The 22,554-nt window shown below is 38.3% G+C and overlaps 1 protein-coding gene across 5 annotated transcripts in view; it reads left to right on the forward strand.

Annotated features, from left to right (window-relative positions):
• Window positions 1-22,554, forward strand: part of sbno2b (strawberry notch homolog 2b) — a 63,175-nt gene that overhangs the window by 1,628 nt on the left and 38,993 nt on the right. For 4 of the 5 annotated variants that reach the window (XM_026159744.1, XM_026159743.1, XM_026159746.1 and 1 more), the window contains exons 2-3: window positions 16,038-16,264; window positions 17,001-17,089. In XM_026159744.1, the coding sequence (XP_026015529.1) occupies window positions 16,157-16,264; window positions 17,001-17,089 (197 nt within the window). In that variant the 5' untranslated portion in view covers window positions 16,038-16,156. Of the gene's footprint in view, window positions 1-15,544; window positions 15,562-16,037; window positions 16,265-17,000; window positions 17,090-22,554 lie in introns of those variants that run through there. The other variant, XM_026159745.1, reaches the window with a different exon arrangement.

Raw genomic sequence — 22,554 nt, forward strand, 5'->3', positions numbered from 1 at the left:
GTTTGTCAAAGAGGTGGCTAAAGTATGCGAGTATTCTGTGCCAGGGTGCTTTAACTTATTATAGTAGAAGGGTCCGGATTAAACACGCCACTGGTCATGTCTTCCACGAATTTAAGCTATATGTTTAATACAGAAAAAAAATCAGATTGATGTGGCTGAAACCAAACACATTGGAGCGTTTGGATTTGACTCATAAGGAAATGAAAATGGCTCCCACATAGCTGTCCCCTCCAGTTCTTTCCTGCAATTTTCGCTATTTGGTTTCCACTGTGTTTCTCGCCTGCAGCAAAGGCTAGTCGAGCCCTATGCAAGCCTTGACACAGTAGGTTGCCATGGTGCCTGGCTATTTTTCTAATTATGTCATTCTCCTTTTGTTGATGGATAGTATTTGGTGGCTGCGAAATGAACAACATGCTAGGCTTTTGTCACAGTTTTAGTCAAAAATATCTAAACCCCTGTGATGAGGTCAATGGACTTGGTGTTGTTTGTTGTAAAATCCCTCTTGCAGCCAAATCTCCCCCACTCTCCTGAACTTAAATGGAAACAGACAGGGTTTTTTTTTTTACTTATTATATCACCTACCCAGCAACTTAAGTACTACACTAGAATATAATGCTTTTACAGATACCCATACATAGAGAAAAGTGGCTTTGAATTTAAGGGAAGTTTTGTTGGTTTGGTTAAAACAAATAAAGTACCAGTTAATCACTCATGTAATAATAGCTACTTTTGGTAACCATGCATACCAGGCTGTATTTTAAGTGCGTGTATAAAAAAAAGGTTTGCATGAGCAATAACAGTGGTTGAGCTCCACTTCTACTTCTGTGTGTGTTTATGCTGAACAGCTCCCCTTTTCTAATTTTCCTCTGTGCCAGACAATTGATGGCTGTCTGCCCTGCAGGGACTCTGAGGGTCACTGCACACTAGATCTGTTGGCACCATGTTTAGAGCCTGCAGGAACTACAAAGATGACACACAGAGAATATGTGGGTGTTTCACATAGCAGGATTAGCAAGTTGCATATGCTTTAAAAGTGTTAAGACATGTCCTCTGAAATTTTTACTATTTTTAAATAGTAATGTATGTTCAGGCTTTGTTTAACGCAAGAGTATTACACATGCAGTACAAGGGTTGCTAAAAGGTCCAGTAACATCCACCGGATGACGTTGGAAAGTTGTTGGAAAGAGTATTTTGAATGTAGATCAAGACACGCTGTTTAAATCATAAAATACAAAAGCTTTACATGTGAAGATTTTACACTTTAAAAAGTAACTTGTAAAGTGTAGTGATTGTGCAAAAACTGTATATTGTAATTTATCTGAAGACATAACAGTCTGCTTATTGTCTGGTTTGTAAATGAAGTGCTCATTGAATGACAAAAACTGAATTGAAAGTAGACCTTCTGATGTCAGGAAAATTTTTTAGGGGAGAGCAGTAAGGGATGTTTTTCACTAATTGCCTATGGTTTCTGCTTTTAGAAAAACTTACCTATGACTCGGGTAAAAGTTTTCAGAATTTACTTTACGTTTACATGATGAGAAATATTTGCAGGGTTATTTTCATGTAGATTATGGTTTTAAAATACTTTCTGACTTGAGATGAAATTGGGAAATTAGTTACTCCTGGTCTTATTGGTTTGGGGAGGCCAAACAGCTGTGATGCACTACTAAGCAATGGCTCATGCCCCCCACTGTTTGTGATTTGGCCTCCATTCTCCTTCAGCCCTTGTCTTTGCTAGCTTGTTCCCCCTTTCTCCAATTGGTGCCAGTGATAAATCTCATTTATTGCCTTTGGGTTGATTAGAGTGAGAGTAAAAATGTGAAGTGGAGGAGGGGTATCGACCCTAGGTAATTCGTTTGATTCAGTTCCTGCTTTCCTGGAATCTGGGCTTCATTAGGTAATAGTTCGTGTACTAAAAAAAATATAAATGTTTGGTGATAGGAGAGTGAAAGCACAAGTAGGAGTTGTTATGAATATGTGGCAATGGGGCTCACCTCTTACACTGTATTATGAAACAGCCTTTTATGATAGGCTGTCTGAGTATCCCCTGTCCCCTTTCCAGACCTGGAGCCCATGTGGATCTCTCCCAAGCCACATCAGAGGTTCGTGAGACATGACTGAAATGCAGGAGAGCATACCACACTCTGGCATGCCTCGTTGCTTTACTTTATGATTTTCTGTGGAAAAAGTGTGTCAGAATACTTCTAAGAAACTCAGACAATGATTTCAAACTGGGACTCATCCAGGAATTAGATATAAGAGAAATGTTAGTCTCCACATAGATTGATAACCGAGTACAGTGCGTGTCAGTGTTTCAGTTATCAGACTAGATCCATATCTAGCTCCACATGGTAACTAGGGAAGAATAAGAAGAGTGGTTAATTATATGCCAACATACAACCTAGTTTGTGAAATTTTTTTAAATGCGTGAAAGGAGATTTGAGGTGTAAATTTTTTTTTAATGAACAATTTAAAATAATGTGTTTTTATGTCTGCTGTTGACCCTTGTTAAACGAGCACCCTACTGTGTTTCCCTGACATGTATTGAACCTAGTCCTAGATTAAAAAATGTGTTCAGTCATGTAAAACTAGGATTAGTTCATGTCTTGGTAACAGAGCCATAGAGTTTAGACCTTTTAATTGTAAGTATAGTAGTTTCAAGTGAATTTAAGATAAAGTTTTTATTGAAATTACACATTAATGCTTCTTTGCAAGTATTTAGAGGTCAACTGATACTGGCTTTTTGGATCTGTTGCAGAGAATGATTGTGGGAATAAATAATAATAATAATAATAGCAACCGGTATTGTATGTCAGGGATGCATCCTGAAAGTCGAGGACTCAAATCATCAGTCAAAGATTGCTGAATATACTTAGTGGACCATTCGTTGACAACATGCTGCATTGCGGTTGAACGTTAAGAGAAGTTGAAATTGAAGATGAAGTGAAACTTTTTTACCTGCAGAGGCTTTCCTTTTAGGTAACTTGTCTGACGTTAAGTTTAGTGTTATGGGAAGTTTGAAACCTCTGTGTGTGTGTGTGTGTGTGTGTGTGTGTGTGTGTGTGTGTGTGTGTGTGTGTGTGTGTACATGAGTGGGTGAGTGCAAAAGAGAGAGAGGAATTAACATTACCAGTAGCCATAGATACTTTGAAGTTTATGCCAACAGCAGTGATTAATTACTATAATCCACCATAAAGTTTCTAGACATGTAATAGTATCAGCGAAGTCTTCAGTTATGTGTTGTATACTAGTTTTTTCTGTCCCATAAGAATGGAAATAACAGGCTTTGTCATGCAACTTTATGATGCTGTTTCTCTTCCTGCCCCTCATTACTGCAAAGTTGTTCCAAACATTCAAGGTTACCAGCTAGTAAACCAGACTACAGACACAGTAGCATTTCAAACCTTAAAAGAATTTAATGCAAGAGCTCACATTTCGAACAAGTGTTTGGTGCCTTTGTGCTTAAAGGTTAGCTTCTTTAGTCATTTTACAAATATGTTTGATCCCAACGTCTAAGGTTTCCCAAAGTTGTCAGTGTGAGTAAATATTTGTCCTTCCGTAGTAGAGTGACACTGAATTTCCAAGAATATATAATGGGTCTAACAATGAAGGGGGGGAAAAGAAAGACTTGTCAGTCTGTGCGGGTCAGCTTACTCTGATGCATAGCTCAGCCACTTCAGTTTCATGTAAACCCTGAACCAAATCTTAACCTGCCTCATCCTGCAGTAAGTGTATTTGTACTGTTGGCAGTAACTTAATTACCCTTGTCCTTAAAAAATGGCTCAGTTAATGTCACTTGACATCATCCAGTTTGATTTATGTGTATGTGAATGCGTGGCTTTGTTTTTTTGTTTTGTTTTGTTTTTAAGTGAGGCAAGTTAGAGTTTTCCTTGTTTTTAACATATCTGTGACATTTTATGAAGCAGTGGCAATGGTGGAGATGGAATTTGTGAAAAGACCGAATGGATTTGGAGTTATAAAAAGAATGGATTATGGTAAACATTACCACTTACTAAAGTAACACATTGCAGTACTTTACCGGAACTGCATTTGAATATTGTCTAAGTAATGACATAATACAAGTTTTTGAAATTTTTCTTTTATTGAGCATTGTGATAAAGATGGCAGTTTTTTGTTTATTCAACTTTTCTTCAAAGATCCCCCACCCAAAACATCATTGACATGTTAGCCTTTTCTGACAGAATTTGTACTGGGCCTCATATTCATTATTTAAATGAGTTCCACACAGCACTTTTCATCGGTTTTAGTCATATTTGGCTTTGCATGTTTTCTCTATTGTTTTAGTTTGCATTTTGTCCTCGGTCTGTCTGTGCTTTTGTTTTTTCTCTTCTCTTTTCTCATTACCCAGCCAGTTTCAGTAGATGACTGCAATTCCTGGAGTCTTGGTCTGCTGAAGATCTGTTCCTATTATAAGGGAGTTCTTCTTTTCCACTGTCGCTGAGTGCTGATTGTTTGGGTTCCCTCTATAGTATTGTAGGGTCTTTACCTAACATTATAAAGTATGACACATAGGGTTTCTGGATGGGATTACTTTACCATTTTATTCTACTTCAGAATAGGGCTGCTTGATTATGGCAAAAATGATAATCACGATTATTTTCACTGAAATTGAGATCGCGATTATTTGACGATATTTATTTAACCCTTTAAGACCTACTATAGAACCAAGTCCGCCAGAGCTTATATTATTTTTTTACATGTTGTAGTGCCATTTGTGGGAGCATTTCAAGTTGCTAAATAACTGTTATAGCCCATATTTTAATAATATGTATGCATTAAGTCCATAGTAACTACATTAATTGCAAAAAAGTGCAATAAACTACAAACAAATTTATATCGTTTTTGTTTTGTTTTTTTTACATATATTTCTACTTGGAGAAATTTAAGAGGTTTATCCCTCAAAACTTTAAATACAAAAAAGTTGCAAAAAATAGTTTACAACAACAGGAAATTTATTTTGAGTGTCTTCATAGTTTTATTTTGGAGATACACCAATTTTTATATACTGCAGGAAAAACAAAAAAAAAAAACAATCCTATGATGCAAATTTGCAAAGAAAACAGCATGTGCATCAAAATAAACTATTTCCAGCAGTGCAAACATCCCAGAAACTATTCAGAAAAGTCAAACATGACCAGTAGAGGTTTTTAAGGCCTACAAGTAAAAAACTACATTTCCGCGAAAATGACGTCACTTCCGGTTTCGGCCAGGAAATGGCGGACATGCGACAGTTCGCGCTGACGTTTGTTTCACTGTGGGAAGTGTTACGAACAGCTGATCGGATCGGCAAAGCGTGTTTCTGGAATATTATGTTTTTGTTCCTGCAAGCGCTTTTTATGCAATTTTTGCAAAGCTTTATGTGGAAGGAAACCGTGACCGAGGACAAGCTGATGGCATAAGATGTAAGTACAACTCCTCCGGTTTCATATGCAAAACAAATTATTGCGCTAGCTTACGTGGTTCAGGTTCTACAGGGATTTAAAAATAGTTACACAAAACGGAGCATGCTGCTCTGACCGGATTTAAAGGGTTAACAATGACTTTAAAAAATAATATAAAATAGTGTGCAACACCACTGAAGTTTTTTTTTTTTTTTTTTACCTCTCTTTTCAACCAACAGCAGTCACTCTCCTCTCCAAATAACTTCTGCTTAGCTTTCCGAGCTTCCCTCGGGTCCTCTTAATCAGCGGTCTCCAACTTTTTTTGCGCCACGGACCGGTTTATGCCCGACAATATTTTCACGGACCGGCCTTTAAGGTGTCGCGGATAAATGAGGGAGGGGCTAATAATCGGCTCAGTCATTTTTAATGATCGTTGAAAGCCCAGATCGTAATCGTGATTAAAATTCGATTAATTGAGCAGCCCTACTTCAGAATAGTGTAATGCATGGTGACACTTTAAATTTAGATATATATTGTTGCTTTTTCACCTTACTGTCATCTTACGTTTACACAGCAGATCAAAGCCGCTGTGTGCAGTCTCTGCTGGTATCTGGAACACCTGAGCACAATGTGTTATAAGGTGTTTCATGTTCCTCGTATAATTTTTCTGTAAATCTCATAACAGTGTATGCTCTTTGACAAGCTGTTCATCAAAATAATCTGTAGTAATTAAATAAAGAGCTTATTCTGTGATGGGGCCACCAAATTGCAACTTTAATTCTGACTGACTCATCTGGGACTTATCATATCATACAGTAGGCACTTGTTCTTTGTAATTATTTTCAGTTTACAGTAATTTGGTCTTCTGATCACAATGATATAATTTTTTGAACATGCTTTGCCTGTCTGATTTATTTTCAGCATGGCTTGTTGGTTTCAAGTAGTGTTGTTCTAGAGTATAAAGGCAGCCTAGTCAGTGAGCCAGCTCCTATGTGAAATAAAAAGGATGAACTGAAGTTTGCAAAGTGACATAGACAGCCAAAGATACACTCCTGTGAGCTGTGCAAATGGTGCAATATTTTCATGCCTGCCAGATAACTGAGGTCAGTTTTAGTGGAGCAGAGAGTACTGTCTGGACTTGAACCGTGTTAGGGCACAGTTCACAGTCCAGACTATTTCGTTTGCCTGTGCTGTGTTGTTTGCTTGTGAACCATGCATCTGCTAGCTTTTGTTGGGTGTTATGACTGACTCTCTGAATAACCATGGCTGAGAGGGGTGGTTATGGGGGTGGAGATTCAGACGCATTGAGCCAGCTGCCTCCAATCGGCAGCAAAATCTCTTTGGAGTTCAGACTGGGTGAGAGGCAATAGCTAACGCTACTGGCTTCCATGCACAGGATGGAGGTGGAAAGAGGAATGGACGTAAGGGAAACTGGGACATGGAGATATATACACCATATACTGGGTTGCCACACAGCAGGAGGAACTGTAGTGGAAAAAAGAAAACAACTGGGCATTGGTCGAAAGAAAGGAGTTAGGCATAGTGCAGTAATCATAATATGTTATTTTCACATTAGAATGCAACGTTAACTGCATTTTAATTTTCATACAGCAGTATATATCATAAATGACTTTAAAATGGCGCAAGGAACAATATTTTAAATCAGCCAAGACACATACATGATGAAAAAGTTCACTGGCTTTGCTTATATAGGTGTGAGTAAAAATCCTTAAGAAATATCACAAGGAGCTGAGCTTTTTTTTAAAAAAAAAAAATTGGTTTAATATTTTTTGTGGGGGAGTAAAATAAGCTGTTGTCTATTCACCTAAAAAGTTTAACCAGAGTAGTCAAGGCAAAAAAACTGTGCAACACTAGCATACGCTATCATCCCTCTATTCTGAGGAAATTAGATGACAGAGGAAAACGGGGCAAAGAGGCAGCTAAGTGGATCGTTCTCTCTTTGATCAAGTCAGCCTTTGATCTATTTCTGGTGAGCTGGTGGTAGAAGTAGAGGGATTTGCTCCTAAATGAGTGCCATCAGGCAACTGTAAAGCATTGTTTTACTCCTTTTTTGCTCTTTTGCTCTTATTATTATCCAAATTGTTTTTGCCCTCACCTTTTTTCTCTCCGTACTCTTCCTGTTCTCCGTTATCGCTCCTTGTTCTTATTTACCACAACAAAGCCATCCTCTCACCCACAAGAGCTCGATTAAGTTCTCGCTTTAAGGATAAATTACTTTAATGTCTCATTCAGCTTGTGTTTGTGGCCACAAAGATATTCATCATCCCGGCAAAATGGTGCTGAATAACCATTTGGAGTTGGTTGATGAAGATGTAATTAGGATTAATTGGTATTCACTTGCAAGCAGCGAAATCTGTGAACCCAGCCTTTCATTTAGAGCAGACCATTCAAATAAATGCCCATTTGTTTTATGAAAGGTGTTCCTGTGTGCTGTCCCAGTCCGTAGAGGCTCTTTGATAAATATTTGTACAAGAGAAATGCAGTAACAACAGACTCCTAAAACCAAATTTGTTTCCATTTCCCGACTTTGATAAGACAGCTGATTCAGTTACACCGTTATTCGATCATTATTCTCTATCCAGTGTCCTACTCAGTTACTGGGCTGTTAACAGTCCCTTTACGGCAATGCTGAATGGAATTTCCTTTCTGGCAGTGGGAACCGGGAAAGATAGGTAGCTAATGTCTGTGTCCTTCCATGTATGTGCTTAAGGGCTTGCGTCATGTCTGTGCATGTGCACACCGTGTCAAGTATGGACCCTTTGTGTTGAAAAAGGTGCTGATTAATAATGTAGGCTGTTTTGAATGATGGCATCCAGCGTTTCCCTGGGAAGTAACTTGTTCCTTTTATGAATATTTCATCACAGCAACTAATGAATCCAGCCAGTCAAGCCAATCATAACCAGCCAACAGCCCCCTTGCTGCTTTGGTGTAGTGTAGCTGGGCCCTAATCATTTCTAACCTGATTACTGGTGATGCTGATGGACTCAGATGGGTCATGAGTAAGTGGTGTACATTGAATTGAATGTTTGTTGTTATCCAGCTTGTTAGTAGTAAAGACAGAGACATACTACAACAGTATACAGAGTGACAGATGCCAACAGAGGGCTGTCTACATATTTCTACAGTACCTGCAATAAATGTGCAGTTACTTTTTTTTTTTTTTCATGAATCCATTTTTTACAGACCTACCGTTTAGTCAAATGAGCCCCTGGGCTTCACCTAAAAAGCACTGCTGCAAGAAACATTAAAGGGCTATAAAGAGATGCAAAATGACTACAGGATATGCTAAAAACCCAAGGAAACCTGTCCCTATGTCCTAGGGACTGTGTAATGTCCCTATAAGTCCCTAGGGCATATAGGGACACCACATGACAACTGTGATGTGGTACTAGATGGGAAAAGTAGGGGACTTTCACAAGTATTTGCCAAGGTGCTTATTGTCTCATGTAATGTCCATGGTAACTTTGGGAAAAACAGACTCATGTGAAATAACTTTAATTCCTTTTTCCTGGCATTTCCACTCATAGATTTCTCCACACTGGTACTGCAGTGACCTCAGAGGTTCAGCTGCACAATAGCATCAGCTGTGTCTCCTCCAGACTGGTTCATCTAGTACTTTTATGCACCTTACTGAGTGCATAGAGCACTTAACAAAAAATCTAATAAATATATAGCACGTACAAAGGCGCTGAAAAAATTGGTTGACATAATGAGGTTTTGACACCTTGTGAGCCGCAAGGAGCTGATTATGCAAATGTGGTTAATGAATGAAGCACAGCTAAACTTCTGAATACTTCCCGTAACCCTACTGAAAAGAAAAGATGATATTAGTATGATTTGAAGTAAAGGAATGCATATTAATGCTACAAGACGGGGGATTAACTATAGTGGGTAAACTGCATAACATGGGATATCATTTATTTACTTTTTGCACTGGTCTTGGTCTTGAAAACAGGATATGGCGCATCTGAGATATCTTGCTTTCATAAAGGAAGACATTTATATATTACTAGACCTAAAATGTATTAAGATAATGTCTACAGAGTTACTTCATGTAAAGCATAGAGCATGATTTCATTATGAGTCAGGAAGAGAAAAAAATCACTGTTTGTGAAATTCTGATTGTCAGTATCAACACTCCACATGTGAGTTTTCATTTGTCAAGTGAGGTGGCACACACGCGCTAGGCAGGGTGGTGCTTCTCCTCGTGAGTGTTAATCGTGATTTACCAGCTTAAGGAAGTCACACTTCCCTGGATGATCTCCATGTGCTCTGGCAGCCACAAGGCCACCAGCAGTCAGTCAGCTAGTTCAGTATATGCCAGACTCCCTTTTCACTCTCATTATTGGTACTTGCAAGCTGATAGTGGATTGTGTAACAGGGTGGTGGTGCAAACAGGCAGGCACATATCATGTCTTGGAAATATTGTTTCTAAAAATGTCATGTTACTAAATGTCCACATTTGTGAAAGGGCTGTTTGCTTATGGCAAAAAATCATGCCTATGAGTTTTTCTGTCAATTCTGTGATAACAGTTATGAGTAACAAGATAACTAAGAAAAATCATGCTTTTGCTAAACTTTTTAAATGGCCAAGCAGCAGCAGGCACACATGTCTCAGGAAAGCTGCACAGGACCCACCAAGAAGATAGAGTGCCCCTGAAGGTTCTCCTTCGGAAATGTTGTTATGACTTTTACTTCCTTTATCTATATCTTGTTGATTAAAGGCTCTTTTTGAATTATCTTGGGTGAAACGGTGAGTGAGTTGGACTTTTAGGGAATTGCCAAAGTGCACAACTGTAAAGAAAAAATGGTAACTACATTTATTACATAAAGCAAAATGCAAATTTATGGTTAAACAATAATCGTATATAAGATATCTTGTTTTCACAATTATTAGAAGCCAAAATTATATTTAAAGAAAAATCACATCGTCCTAGTTTGTAGCCTCTTAAGTTAATAGTGTGTGGATTTGTTTCAGGTTTTAAGGATTTTGCAAATACTGCAGATGAAGTGGCCTAATTTGTTTTTAGTGAGCTCTTGCATCAGACCACCCAGGAAGAGGGAGAGAGATGGACTAGGAGACTCACATGGGAGAGGGCTGCACAAAAACCAGCAGTAACCTCTGACTTAATTAACAGATTTAAGAGATTACACTGCAGAGTGCTTGCTTTCACTTGCTCTGTTACATTTTTTGTAGGACATTAACCTTTTTTTTTTTCCTTTTTTGTAGCACCCTGTACCTTAAAAAAAAGAACTGCATGAATTGTGTATGTTGAGGAAACTCCTTGTGCCCCTTGCATTACAGTGGACATTTTTTGTTTTCTTCTCACTGCCCACTACTGCCAGCCCTCTTCCTTCTGCAGATAGCCCTCTTCATCACACCCCTCTTCCTCTCTGCAGGAGTTAGGAGTAGTAGGGGGGTTTTCTGTTTTCCGGTAATGAGAGACCTTACAGGAAGGGCAGATCTGGGACCACAGTTACAATGATCAGTATCGATTATCCTCCGGAGCTCTCTGGAGGGAGAAGGGGGAACGAGGGACATTTTCTGTTGCTAAGAGACAATAACTGGCATGGTACTAGTGGGTGACGTGGGTTTAGGTGGTAGGGGGGACAAGAGACAGGGCATTATGGGAAGCAATTCTGCCTTTTAAATCAATGAGAAAATGCATTGGTGGACTTAGGCTAGTATTTGAAGATGAAGAGGCTATGGAACGATGGAGCTCCTGTCTGCTAAGGCTAATGAGGAAGACTGAGTGGTTCTAGCTATGACAATTCTTGACTTAGATCAGTGGGCTAGCTAACAAACATCTACTATACTATGATGTTAGTAAGGAATTACATAAATGTTGTAACTGTAGTTTCATGGACATCATTTCAAAACAGCAGAATTCTAAGTGCTACATTGTCTGACATCTAATGGTTAAAAGCAATAAAAACTGCTTCTCGTGTGTGCTTTTTTGAACTTTGGTTCTTTGTGGAGAACGCTGCTGTTGTTTTACTTGTGTTTAGAAAAACTTTATATCCCATCAGTACTGGATTTAATGCATCATATCTTCACCCTTGGGATATATGGGCTTGGCTTTTTTAAGGACTCTTGTGTTTCTATATCATCTGTGTTAGTCTCTTTATCTGCTAGCCAAAAACCTATGCAAATGGACTCCTGTGCAGTACCATAAGGCCCGCATGTTTCAGCAGAACGTTGGTATCGGCCATGTTAACTGATACTATCAGCAATTAAAATGACATCATTGTAAGCAGGCGATGTTTATGTGTTGTGTTACATCCATTTTTTTGATGGCTAAAAGTAGGGTAATGAAGGGCTGAAAGAGCTTAAAACTGTGTTTTTATAATAAAGATTTCTTTGTTTCCCTGCAACAAAAGGGGATAAAATAAGAACAAAAATAAAGAAATAAATACTTCAGTATTGGGCATTGGCCAGACATGATGGAGCCATAATGTTACAGCTGAGTTAGTGATGCCGAATTGGTTAGGAAATTGAATGGTGCAAGCAAAACCAAAGCGTGGCGTGCACTAGGAGCTGTGATGACACTTTTGGCATGCATTTGCAAAGCACTGTCCTTACGTTGCTACACTAAGTAGATTTATGCAACACCAGCATGTCCTCACAAGGCTCCCAGTACACAGTCTCTGACTCCCTTGCCTTGCTTTTGTCTCCCTGCTTTGAGCTGCACTTTCTAGGGTGAAATCCGGCCATACATATTCAAAAAATATCTAATTTCCTTTTGCTTCAGACCTCTTGCCTAGGAAATTTGCCAGTTGGTTCTTTGCATTGGGCTTCCCCCTCATTTGTTTCACCTTTATCCAGACAGTATCACACAGGCAGCCTGAAGTGGAAAATGGCCTCCCTTTGTGTGTATTGGCTCTGCTAGTGGTGACTATCTTGGGCCAGGCCTCTGTCTCATACACTGACTTGCACACACTCGGACACACAAAGTCCTCCTTATTTAGACCCTCATGAACTCTATTAGGATTTATTACCTCAGCTTTGTCCCCAGTGAACATGTCTGGTCTGTGTTCCAGATTGGGGGCAAACTGGAGGAGGGAATGAAGGAAGGACAAGGGGAAGGAGGGTAGCAGTTTGAGTAGTAGTGTTTCTAATGTAACACAGACATGCTTTGTAAAGTGCTAAAACATTGGATCCCATCTGGTGAGATTCATTAGAGATTTGTTAGGCTTGTGGACTTTAAGTAGCAAAAAACTGACTTTAGTTTTATATATTGTTTATGTGATCTAGTTGGAAATCGCAGTTTATGGATTTAGATCCCATATAAGAGAAAAGAGGTTCTCTAAAATATACAGAGATATTATACTTGATATTAAATAATTTAGCTAATTGAGCCAAAGCAATTATTGTGCTGCATTCAGTTTTGCAATCGCTCAAATGCTTTTCCATTCAGGTTTTCCCTTTGTATATTTTTGTAGCTCTGTGTGTTTAAGATTGACAATGTTAAGGTATAGGCTTTACAGCATTTTAGGAATCTGTCTGCATATCTACGAGTTGAGTTGTAAGATACACATATTTTACGACATGAAAGGTCTTGTGAGTACACACTATTGGTGGTTTTACTGGCTGGAATTTGGCTTTGGGGGTTACTGAATGTGTAAGCAGTGGTCCTCGTCCAGCAGAGAGTGACACTCAGCGGCAGAAAGCTGTGCCATTTTCTGTTAATTCTGAACATTTGTTATACAATAATAAATCAAACCAATAAACACAACTGGTTTAAACATAATTTATTATAATTGATTTTCTTTTATTTATTTTTGGACCACCATGTCTGTATTAAATACTATTATGTTATGTTTGTTATTTAGCTTGTGCTCATTATAGGTTTATCCAGCGCAGTGCACACTGCTGTGGACCTCTGGCCATGATTTTAATTGGTTCTGTAATGAATGTGGAATCTTCAGTGATGTTGGATGACAACCAGCTAATGAGGACTGTCCATCAATAAATATCTGCTCAAACTCTGCATTATGAATAGAGATGGCACGATACCACTTTTTTATGTCCGATACCGATACCGATATCATAAATTTGGATATCTGCCGATACCGATATGAATCCGATATAGTGTTTTTTAATCAACAAAACTGTTTTTTAAATATCTTGCTGCATTTTGTATAAGTTCATACTCAAGTTTAAAACAACAACTACACTAAAGCTATTCTGTTATACCTGTATGCAAAAAAAAAATATTTCATAGTTCAGCAATACTGATCAATCTAATAAACTTAAACCTACACCATCCTCCCTATTCTGGTATTTTAAAGAGTACTTAGCATAAATATTAAGCAACCTAACTAATAGGGTTCCAACTCCCAGCAACAACAAAAATAAATAAATAAAAAATAGGGAACCACCCCTCACGCGCCACCTCATGATGCTTAATCGACGTAATCAACCTTAATTTGATGCAGTGTGAAAAAAAATGCACAGAAATCAATTATTTTTCAAGAAATATTAAATAGATTCAACATCTTTCTTCAACAAAATTGCAGACTGCACAGATGGTACCTTCCCAAAGGAAAAAGTACTATAGCTTACTAGGGTATATATATTAGACTTAATAGTTACTATATACAGTAATTGACTTCTATTCATTTTACATCAAATTAAAACTTTGGGTGTCAGATAATTATTTATTAAAAGCTAGACATTTTAAATGAGAATAAGAAAGAAAAGTATGTCTTTGTGCCCCCTTTTCCCTGTTAATGCCCTATCAGCCCCCCTGGCTAAACTTTGCTAGATCCGCCCCTGCACAGTTACCAGCGTCAGCTACGTAGAAAAAGATCCTCGAGTAGAAAGTAATATTAAATAAATTCTAACAACAGCTGATCAAGCTTAAACGTGCTGCTGTTGTTCAGCCGCTGGTTTCCTCTTTCTGGTGCAAAGTGGGCCAAAAGCAAACTAGAGACACGGAAAAGCCGATCAGCTGATCGTTAAGCAGTTTCATGATTGAAGTAGCAGCAAGAAGAGGCAGTCGCTCCATATATCGTTTGTTAAGCTTAACGCAGGAATGCTTTACAAACATTCAGAGATGGACTTACACACTTGCTTTACTTCTCTCGGGATAACTTTGTCGGAGATGAAATGCCGGGTTGCTAGCGAAGCTCCAAATGCTATCCAGACCATCGACAGGTCCCGCATGCCACAGCCGCTCTATCACGTGATGCATACTGCTCCGACGTGCTAACGTTCTGAGGTGAGTTACGGCGTGTTGCAAGTTTTGTGAGGTGCTTTCGTGATATTTAATGGATCGGATTACATTTTTTATTTTTCTCCGATATCCGATCCAGTAATTTAGGTCAGTATCGGACCGATACCGATACGTAATATCGGATCGGTCCATCTCTAATTATGAATAAGATTTGAATTCAGTTTGTGTTCTGACAAATGTAGCAGCCCTAAAATGTAAGGCCAATTGCTTTTTAATTTATCTTCATATTACCATTTTATCATATTTTGTAAATCATTTTAGTGCTTTATGCCATATTTGAATTTCTCTATTTTTTCTCATAAACTGGACTCTGTTTATATGGCTATGCCAGACATAGTCTTTCTAAAACATATTTTTTTATGACATTGTCACGGCTGGCGGAGGGAGCCGTGTGGTGTGGAGGAAAAGGAGGACCCAAAATGCAGCAAACTGATGATACGAGTGACGTTTTATTTACAGGGTGGTAGTGGCAAAAACAGGCAATGAAGCACGAGTAATTACAAACGGAAACCTAAACTGGGAGAAACTAAGTGACAAACCTGGGACCATACAAAGGGGTGCGGGGCAGAGAGACGCAGAGACAGGAACACCATAGACCGCAGATGAATGTAGATTAACGCAGTGATACATGGATGAACGCAGACGAGCCGACAACGAACACAGACCGACACCCACTAAATATACACACACAAGGTAATCAGGTAATCACACACAGGAGGGAAGAACAGCTGAACCTAATACACCCGGGGACCGGAGGAGACAAGCTGAACACAATAACAGACACAGACCTTCAGAACAGAACAGGAAATCCAGAACACGAGCCTTCAAAATAAAACAGGAAACAGACTGATGTACAACACAACACTGGGACATGAACAGAGCACCAAGGACAGACACAGGTAGGGCTGACAATACACCAAACTTCAGGTTAACCCTAAACTAATACAGATCAGAAAAAACGCAAAACGCTGGGTCAACGACCCAGGACCATGACAGACATGGTTTTATGGATGCCGTTTGTTGAATAAAAAGAACAAAACTAAAATTACAAAACATGTATAACTGTCAGATTATATAAAATGGGGTTTGCATTATAGGCTAGTCTAAGAGCCTTTTCTCTGTGTATCCATCACTGCAGTTGCACATGGTCCAAATACTTCAATTTGAGATTTTGAGCTTTTTTATTGCTGAATCTGACTTTAAGTAAGCCATTAAGCCCACAGTTTCTGCTGATTTTCATGGCTTATTTATCTTTACACCATCTTCCTTGATTTTATAATTACCATATTTGCAGCGAAACTGCTTGACAGCTTTTTTCCTGTTGCTGTCCTCTTCATTTCCTATATGTCTCATCCATTCCTACTCTTTTTTTCAGGTCATGGACTGCATCTGGCCTTGTTAAAAGCCCTATTTCACACACAGCCAGCACCTGAGTGGTGGTCGGAAAGTCCATAGTTTAAGTCGGCTGGTGGTCATGAGTGAAGCTGTGGTCTGATGCCAACCCTCACCTCAGCGATGGCCATGGACGGGGAGAACTACCTGCATCCAGAAGGCCCTCAGCTGGACAACAGCTTGTTCTCTGTAACCCCCACTAGCATGGAGGTGTGTTTGCATTTTTATATATAGGCCTATTTGCATAACCTCCATAGTTTTTCTTCTTTTATGTTTCACTTCTTTAATATTTTTCAAAAAGGCAAAATAGATAAATAAAAGAGCATGTGTCACAAAATGCCACACATTTGGAAATGTGTGGCATTTTGCTGCAAATGTAGTTGGATAATCACTTGAATTTTGGTCTGGATCATCTTAACAGATCTAAAAGATTGTGCTTAAATACATAATCAAACAATCACATTTTCTAATGGTGTATTGTGAACAGAAAAGTAAATGATTCCACTAAAAAGTGATGAAAGCAGGCTTCCACCCTTTTCTGCTGTAATGGGATTATGATTGCTATTCCTGAGAATTTCTTTAAAAAACAAGCAAAAAAACCCCCCACCATACTTGAAACTGAAACTTTCCACCTCTCTAGATTACACTAAGGATGAATGTTATTGAATGCTGTTGAAATCACCGATTATTGGATTGCGCAACTACAGTGAAACATTTTGAAATCATTCCCAGGCATTCTTTGCCATCAGCTGCAGCATTCACTTCTTGGTGGGGTAAAGATGGGATTTATCTAAACAAAGTATTTTGTTTTTAGTATAACACATAGCAAAGTGCTGGTAATAGTATTGACTTATATTAAATTTGGACCAAGAGGAGAGCCTTTCCTGTGTGTTAAAGTCCTAATGCTGCTTTAAGTGATAAGTCTTTTTTTAATCTTTCTTTTTAGAGTTCAATATTTCCCACCCCCACTGCCTGGCCCCTCTCTTCTCACCAGAGTGGATACAGCATACACTGCCCTATGCAGTCTGGAAATCAGTAAGTTACAAGCACAGTTTACAGTATCTTCAAAGTGAATGCTCCATAACAATTACCATATTCAGTAGGGGTGTAGTAGCACATGTATTTCTCTTGAACTGTTCAGAAAGCTGGGTTGGGTATGAAATGCTCTTTTTTTTAATGTTCCCTGGGAGCCTAACAGTTATTGCCAGAAGACTATTTATATCAAGCAAAGTCTACCCAGCACCTTTTGTTGATGTTCTAGCTGTCTTTTTGGGTTTACTAGTTTATCTCAGTTAATTATGAATATGTTTTATTCTTTTTAATGGAAACATTTTTGATATTTGAATGATTTATTTACATTTTCAATGAAAAAAAAAAGATATATACTTGACAGTTAGTAGCACTCTAAGCACAGAATGCAGCATCTGAGTGCTGAATGCAGTCTGAAACCAAAGTTCAGACCAAACCCTGAGTTTCAAATGCTGTTACACCCCCAATGTTAAGCATTTAAAACAGGCAGTTTCCTGGTTTCCAAGTTTCACACATGAACTGACAAAATGCACTAGCAGTCTAGGGACTTAAATTATTATAAATTTTTCCTCATGTTGGTGTATTTGATCAATGCATACTTCCCTGAGACAGTGACATCCACATAGCACACAATCACTTCCACACATTTAAATGTGGTCAGTCAGAATGACATTTATATGTGTATCCTACAGCAATACATATAAATATAAAAAGAGCAAAAATTGTGAAAGAATTTTTAGAATTGGTCAAATATAGCTAGATAAGTGTATGATGGTGCTTAACCTCCTAAGCATGCATTTTTAATTTCTCTTTGATATTTGGGCATATTATGTAGAGCAAAATGTAGAGCAAAATTTAGTATTTTGGTCTAGACGACCCAAAATGTGATGTCCTCATATGTGGACGCCAGGTCCTAGGAGGTTAAACTCAGTTATATACGATTTATTATTAATCGGGTAAACTTGAGGGAAACATTTGTATATATTTGATAAATATAAACCTTTAGGATTGAAAGAAAATGGATACACTGGTCCAACCTAACATGAAATTATCATTTAGATGCATGTAAAAGTGTTTCTTTCAGTGGGCACATAACTTTTGAAACCCCCAAAGCTGATTGAATGTTTGTTTTTTACAGCTGATCACATTCTCATTCTAACACTCAACGACCAGCTCAGATCACTGGGCAGGTCTTCTTTATCAAATCTCTTTTATTTCCCGTAGTGAGTGGCCCAGTGTCAGACTTAACTGCAGGATCTCTCAGTGCTAAATGAACGTTTTCTCCTAAGTTGTGCATGTATAAAGTTAAACTGGAAAAGGGCTGCGTAACGTCTTGTTTTTGTTGGCAGAAAGAACCACAGTCGTTATCACGAACTGCACTCCATGCATTTAGCCACAGCTGTGCACTCAGGAACATTTTGACATTTTAATCTGTTAAAGATCAGGTGCACTTTGTATAAGCACTCTGATATAAAAGGTCATATGTACCGTTTATGTATCTGTGCAGTATGGGTTAGCATTTTTTTCAGCAGAATTGTTTAATTCTATGATACATGCTAAATATTAGAGCAGTCATTATGGTTCTTTCTTGCATCATGAAAACTATCAGGGTCTTAAAAGTGATATCGTCATTAGGCTTTTGCTTTAACCAGTCCAAACTTAAAAACTATGTGCATTAAATCTGAGAATTGAGTGGGCTTGTATACAGTATCTATTTGGTGATTCAGTGGATAGTGACTTGTTATTTTAAAGATGAATTTAGTCATCACCAAGATTGTGTCATATTGAAGATAACTGAAGAAGTGTTTGTTAAAGAAGTGGTGTTTTCTATTGTTATTGCTGCCAGTGCAGTGCGTCTTTGAAAGTTCAAGTGCCAGATGACGTTGAAAGCAGGGTCTGTGGTTTTCAAGTTCACTCAAAGTGGAATTTTCTGACATCAAGTTGCGTTTACAACACTCTTATCTCACTCTCTGTTTTACAATGTACAATACAATCAAATTCACAAGGGGTCTGTGGTTTATTGCAAGATTGGTTTGATTGAATTTCAACTAGTTCTTCAGTACTGTGTTTTGAGGACCCCTCATTTGAGGAAGTCTTTGTGTACTCTCAGTTTTGTTTTAGAGTGAAGTGGCTGACTAGTTTTTAGAAGAACCAAGTCTTTGATCAAGAGATTTAATTCACGTTAATCATTCCTTCTGCAGCACTTCAAAAATTATTCAGTCCTGCTCCTAGTTTATTTAATGGCTCAGTATCACTAAAATAGAAATAGACAAAGAAAAAAAGTAACTAAGAAATGTTAGTGGTTGCTTGATTATTACATTTAATTTTTCTTTCAGATTTGGTGACCAGTTTTAAGTAGTTGCAGCATTCGAGGTTGCTCGGTGTTTGAGTGTGCCTTCACCCTCAACTTGTGGGCGACCACTTTAAATTGCAAAACAATTACACAATTCCCTTTGTGGGAGGCAACAATTGTAGTCCAACTCAGATTGAATGCAGTCACTCTTAACAAATTGGGACGGTTTGAAAATAATTTCCATTGAATTCATTAATTGCCTACACATTGCACTCAGCCTGCGCTGATCAGTGCATCTGATGTGCAATGTGTGTGTGTCTCTTTGGAATAGGGAATTTGGCTTACCTGGTTGTATTCTGATGCAAGGTTGTAGAGTTCCTGTCTTCTTTTACAGTTAAATTTACTGTCCTACATTAAGCAATATCACTTCTCCACTGTCTCCGGAGGAATTTCCTTATTTCCATTTCAGATTACTTGGGTTCTGACTGGACTCTTAATGTAAATACTTTCTGTAGTTTCTCTGTAGATGGAGCCAGAATTGCAAAAGATTACAAAAGATTGACGATTTTTTTTTGCCAATTTATCTCAGTTCATTGCTGTATTTCACAAACTGCTGCATGTATTTGCCAGCTTGACCCCATTCAATCTCAAACTGACTGCAGGCTGGCTCTGTATTATTGCCGTGTTATTGCTGTCTTCCCACACCAAAGTTACTTTGAAGATGGTAACAGTCGCAGTCGTGTCACAGTCGTGGTTCTCTGTCTTTAAAGCAACCATTTCAAAGGCAACAAGAGTTTCCCAAGTTTGAATGTGGCATGAGTAAACAGGACAGAGGACTAAACCTCCAGTTTCTGCATCTCTACATTACCCTGCTAATTTTTGATGTTCAGTGTGGCACGACCCTGTGTGTGTTACTTCTTTTGAAGGATCCTCAGGTTACAGAGCAGGCTGCAGCTAAGTATGATTGACTTGCGCTCCACAGTCAGAATGAAACTGATTGGTGTCGAAAGCCCTCATCTGTCCACTCACATTGCTACTGGGCACAAGCTGAGAAGTGAATAGCTCACAAGACCCCATTGAGGGAAGAATGTGAATGGACCAGTGCTCTGTTTACACAGATTGATGGACTGGCTGACTGATTCTGCCCCTGCGCAGCAGAAATGATCCTTATAAAGAGTAATAAAAACATCACCTAGATTCTAGTGACAGTTACAGCAGGAGGAAGTTCATTTTAGTATTAGAGCTTACTAAAGCATACATCTCATTATAGTAGCTCTGGAGATGAGTTTTATATGAAATGTGGAGCACTTGAGAATATGTGAATTGTCTGTGATTAATCTGTGTGCTTTGGGTTGTAGAAAAACCAAGGCACTTTCTCACCCATTGGGAATATAATAAAATCCAGAACAATAGGAGTGTGTTTGATTTAGGGCTCTGTTTTGGCACATGCTCATCACTGGTGAACAAGCATTTTTGTGTGTGTGTGTGTGTGTGTGGGTGGGGGGTAAAGGGGGTACTGTAAAGGTTATACGCTCACTTGCACCATTACCTACTTTGTATCTTGGCGATTCGATTATTCACTTAACTTAGTGGAAAGTTGCAGTACAGCATGTACTTTGCAAATGAGGCAGAATATTGCAGTGAGTTTTCCTGATAGGGCTTGCTCTCCACCTGCTTGAAGCAGGTTAACAGCTCAGCAATTCTCTGTTCTGTAATATTGTTCAAGCTGGTTGCCAGCAGAGACATTGAGGTACAGGCATAAGCTACTAGCTGCAATAGAATAGCAAGAATCACCCCGCTAATAATGCTGTATTTCTCAGTTTATCATTATCTGGCCTAAACATGTAGAATTCAATTATAAAGACAAGAAAAGGATAAATTAAGAGTTGTGTGTGAGTTCATAGCTTACCAAATAGAAGGCAACAGGTCATTCTCTCAACTTAAATTGATTATATCTACTGTCCAGCTGCAATTTCACAGAACTACTTCACTGTCTCTTAATTTAATCTATTAATTTATTTACTAATGGAACCAGCTACAAACTCACAGCATAGGTTATATGAGCAAAACGCTGACCTGTTAAAATTTACCTTTTTATTAACACACAGTGACAGCAGTCTTACCCTGGTATCTTTATTCAGAAGAACCATGTTTTTTGTCACAGCAGGTTGAAATTTTGGAGGTGGCGGTTTGCATTTGCATGTAAAGCTGTGAAATATGAAATGAACATTAGCAAAAACATTATCTTCTCTTGACAGTTTGTTGCACTGTGGTTTTGATATTTACAACTCTGCATGTCCCAGACAATGAAGAAACTTATTTGTCTGTCCCCACCCTATATCCTGCTGTGTTATTTTTAGTCATATTGGTATCAACATCACTGTATCTGGCACTGGCTGAATATTTGTCTTCTCTAGTTATGTGAAGATGGCACATCATCAAGGCTAAAAATCTAATTCATAAATCCAATTTAAAAAGATCCAAACACTGAAAAATATTTCAGCAGTTGCTGCATAGAGATTACATGGTATGTGTTAGCTTATGCAAAAAAATAAAATAAAATACAGTACGAGTTAAATAATCTGTAGAGAGTCTTTTCGGAGAGACTGTAATTCAGGTGATATTATAGTTATGATTTACAAATTCAATATGTGTCATATGGCCATCTTAAACTTTCTGTTTTTAATAGAGACACTCCCTAAGTGTGTCTGTGCATATGTTTGTGTGTGTGTACCACAGGCAGATTGTGGGTTGCAACTTCGTCATGATCAGCCCATCCAAACAGCATGAGTGACTGATTGATATATTTATCACAGGAAACCAAAGATGAAAAATAAAAAACATAACAACATAACACTTATAGTGCATACTTGTCCAGCTTTTAAATAATTTGAGTAATACCATTTGTAAATGTTTGAACTCTCAGTTTTTCACGCATCTTCAAAGCCCTGTTTAGGACGTTAAATACTTTAAATAGACTCTTTACTTTGTTTTAGAGTTAAAGTTAGGTTAAGGTGTAGGTTTAGGGTAGGGTTAGAGTGAGAGTTGACTGTTATTCTTGGTGATAGAACCTGGCGGTTTGAGGTTCAGTAATGCATATATCTTAGTCAGTGTCCTCACAAAGATGTGATTAAAGTGCCCTACACACATACTCACATAGCAGGTAGTCATTGTAAGG

Source organism: Astatotilapia calliptera, chromosome 23, assembly GCF_900246225.1.
Source record: "Astatotilapia calliptera chromosome 23, fAstCal1.2, whole genome shotgun sequence".
Lineage (NCBI taxonomy): Eukaryota > Metazoa > Chordata > Actinopteri > Cichliformes > Cichlidae > Astatotilapia > Astatotilapia calliptera.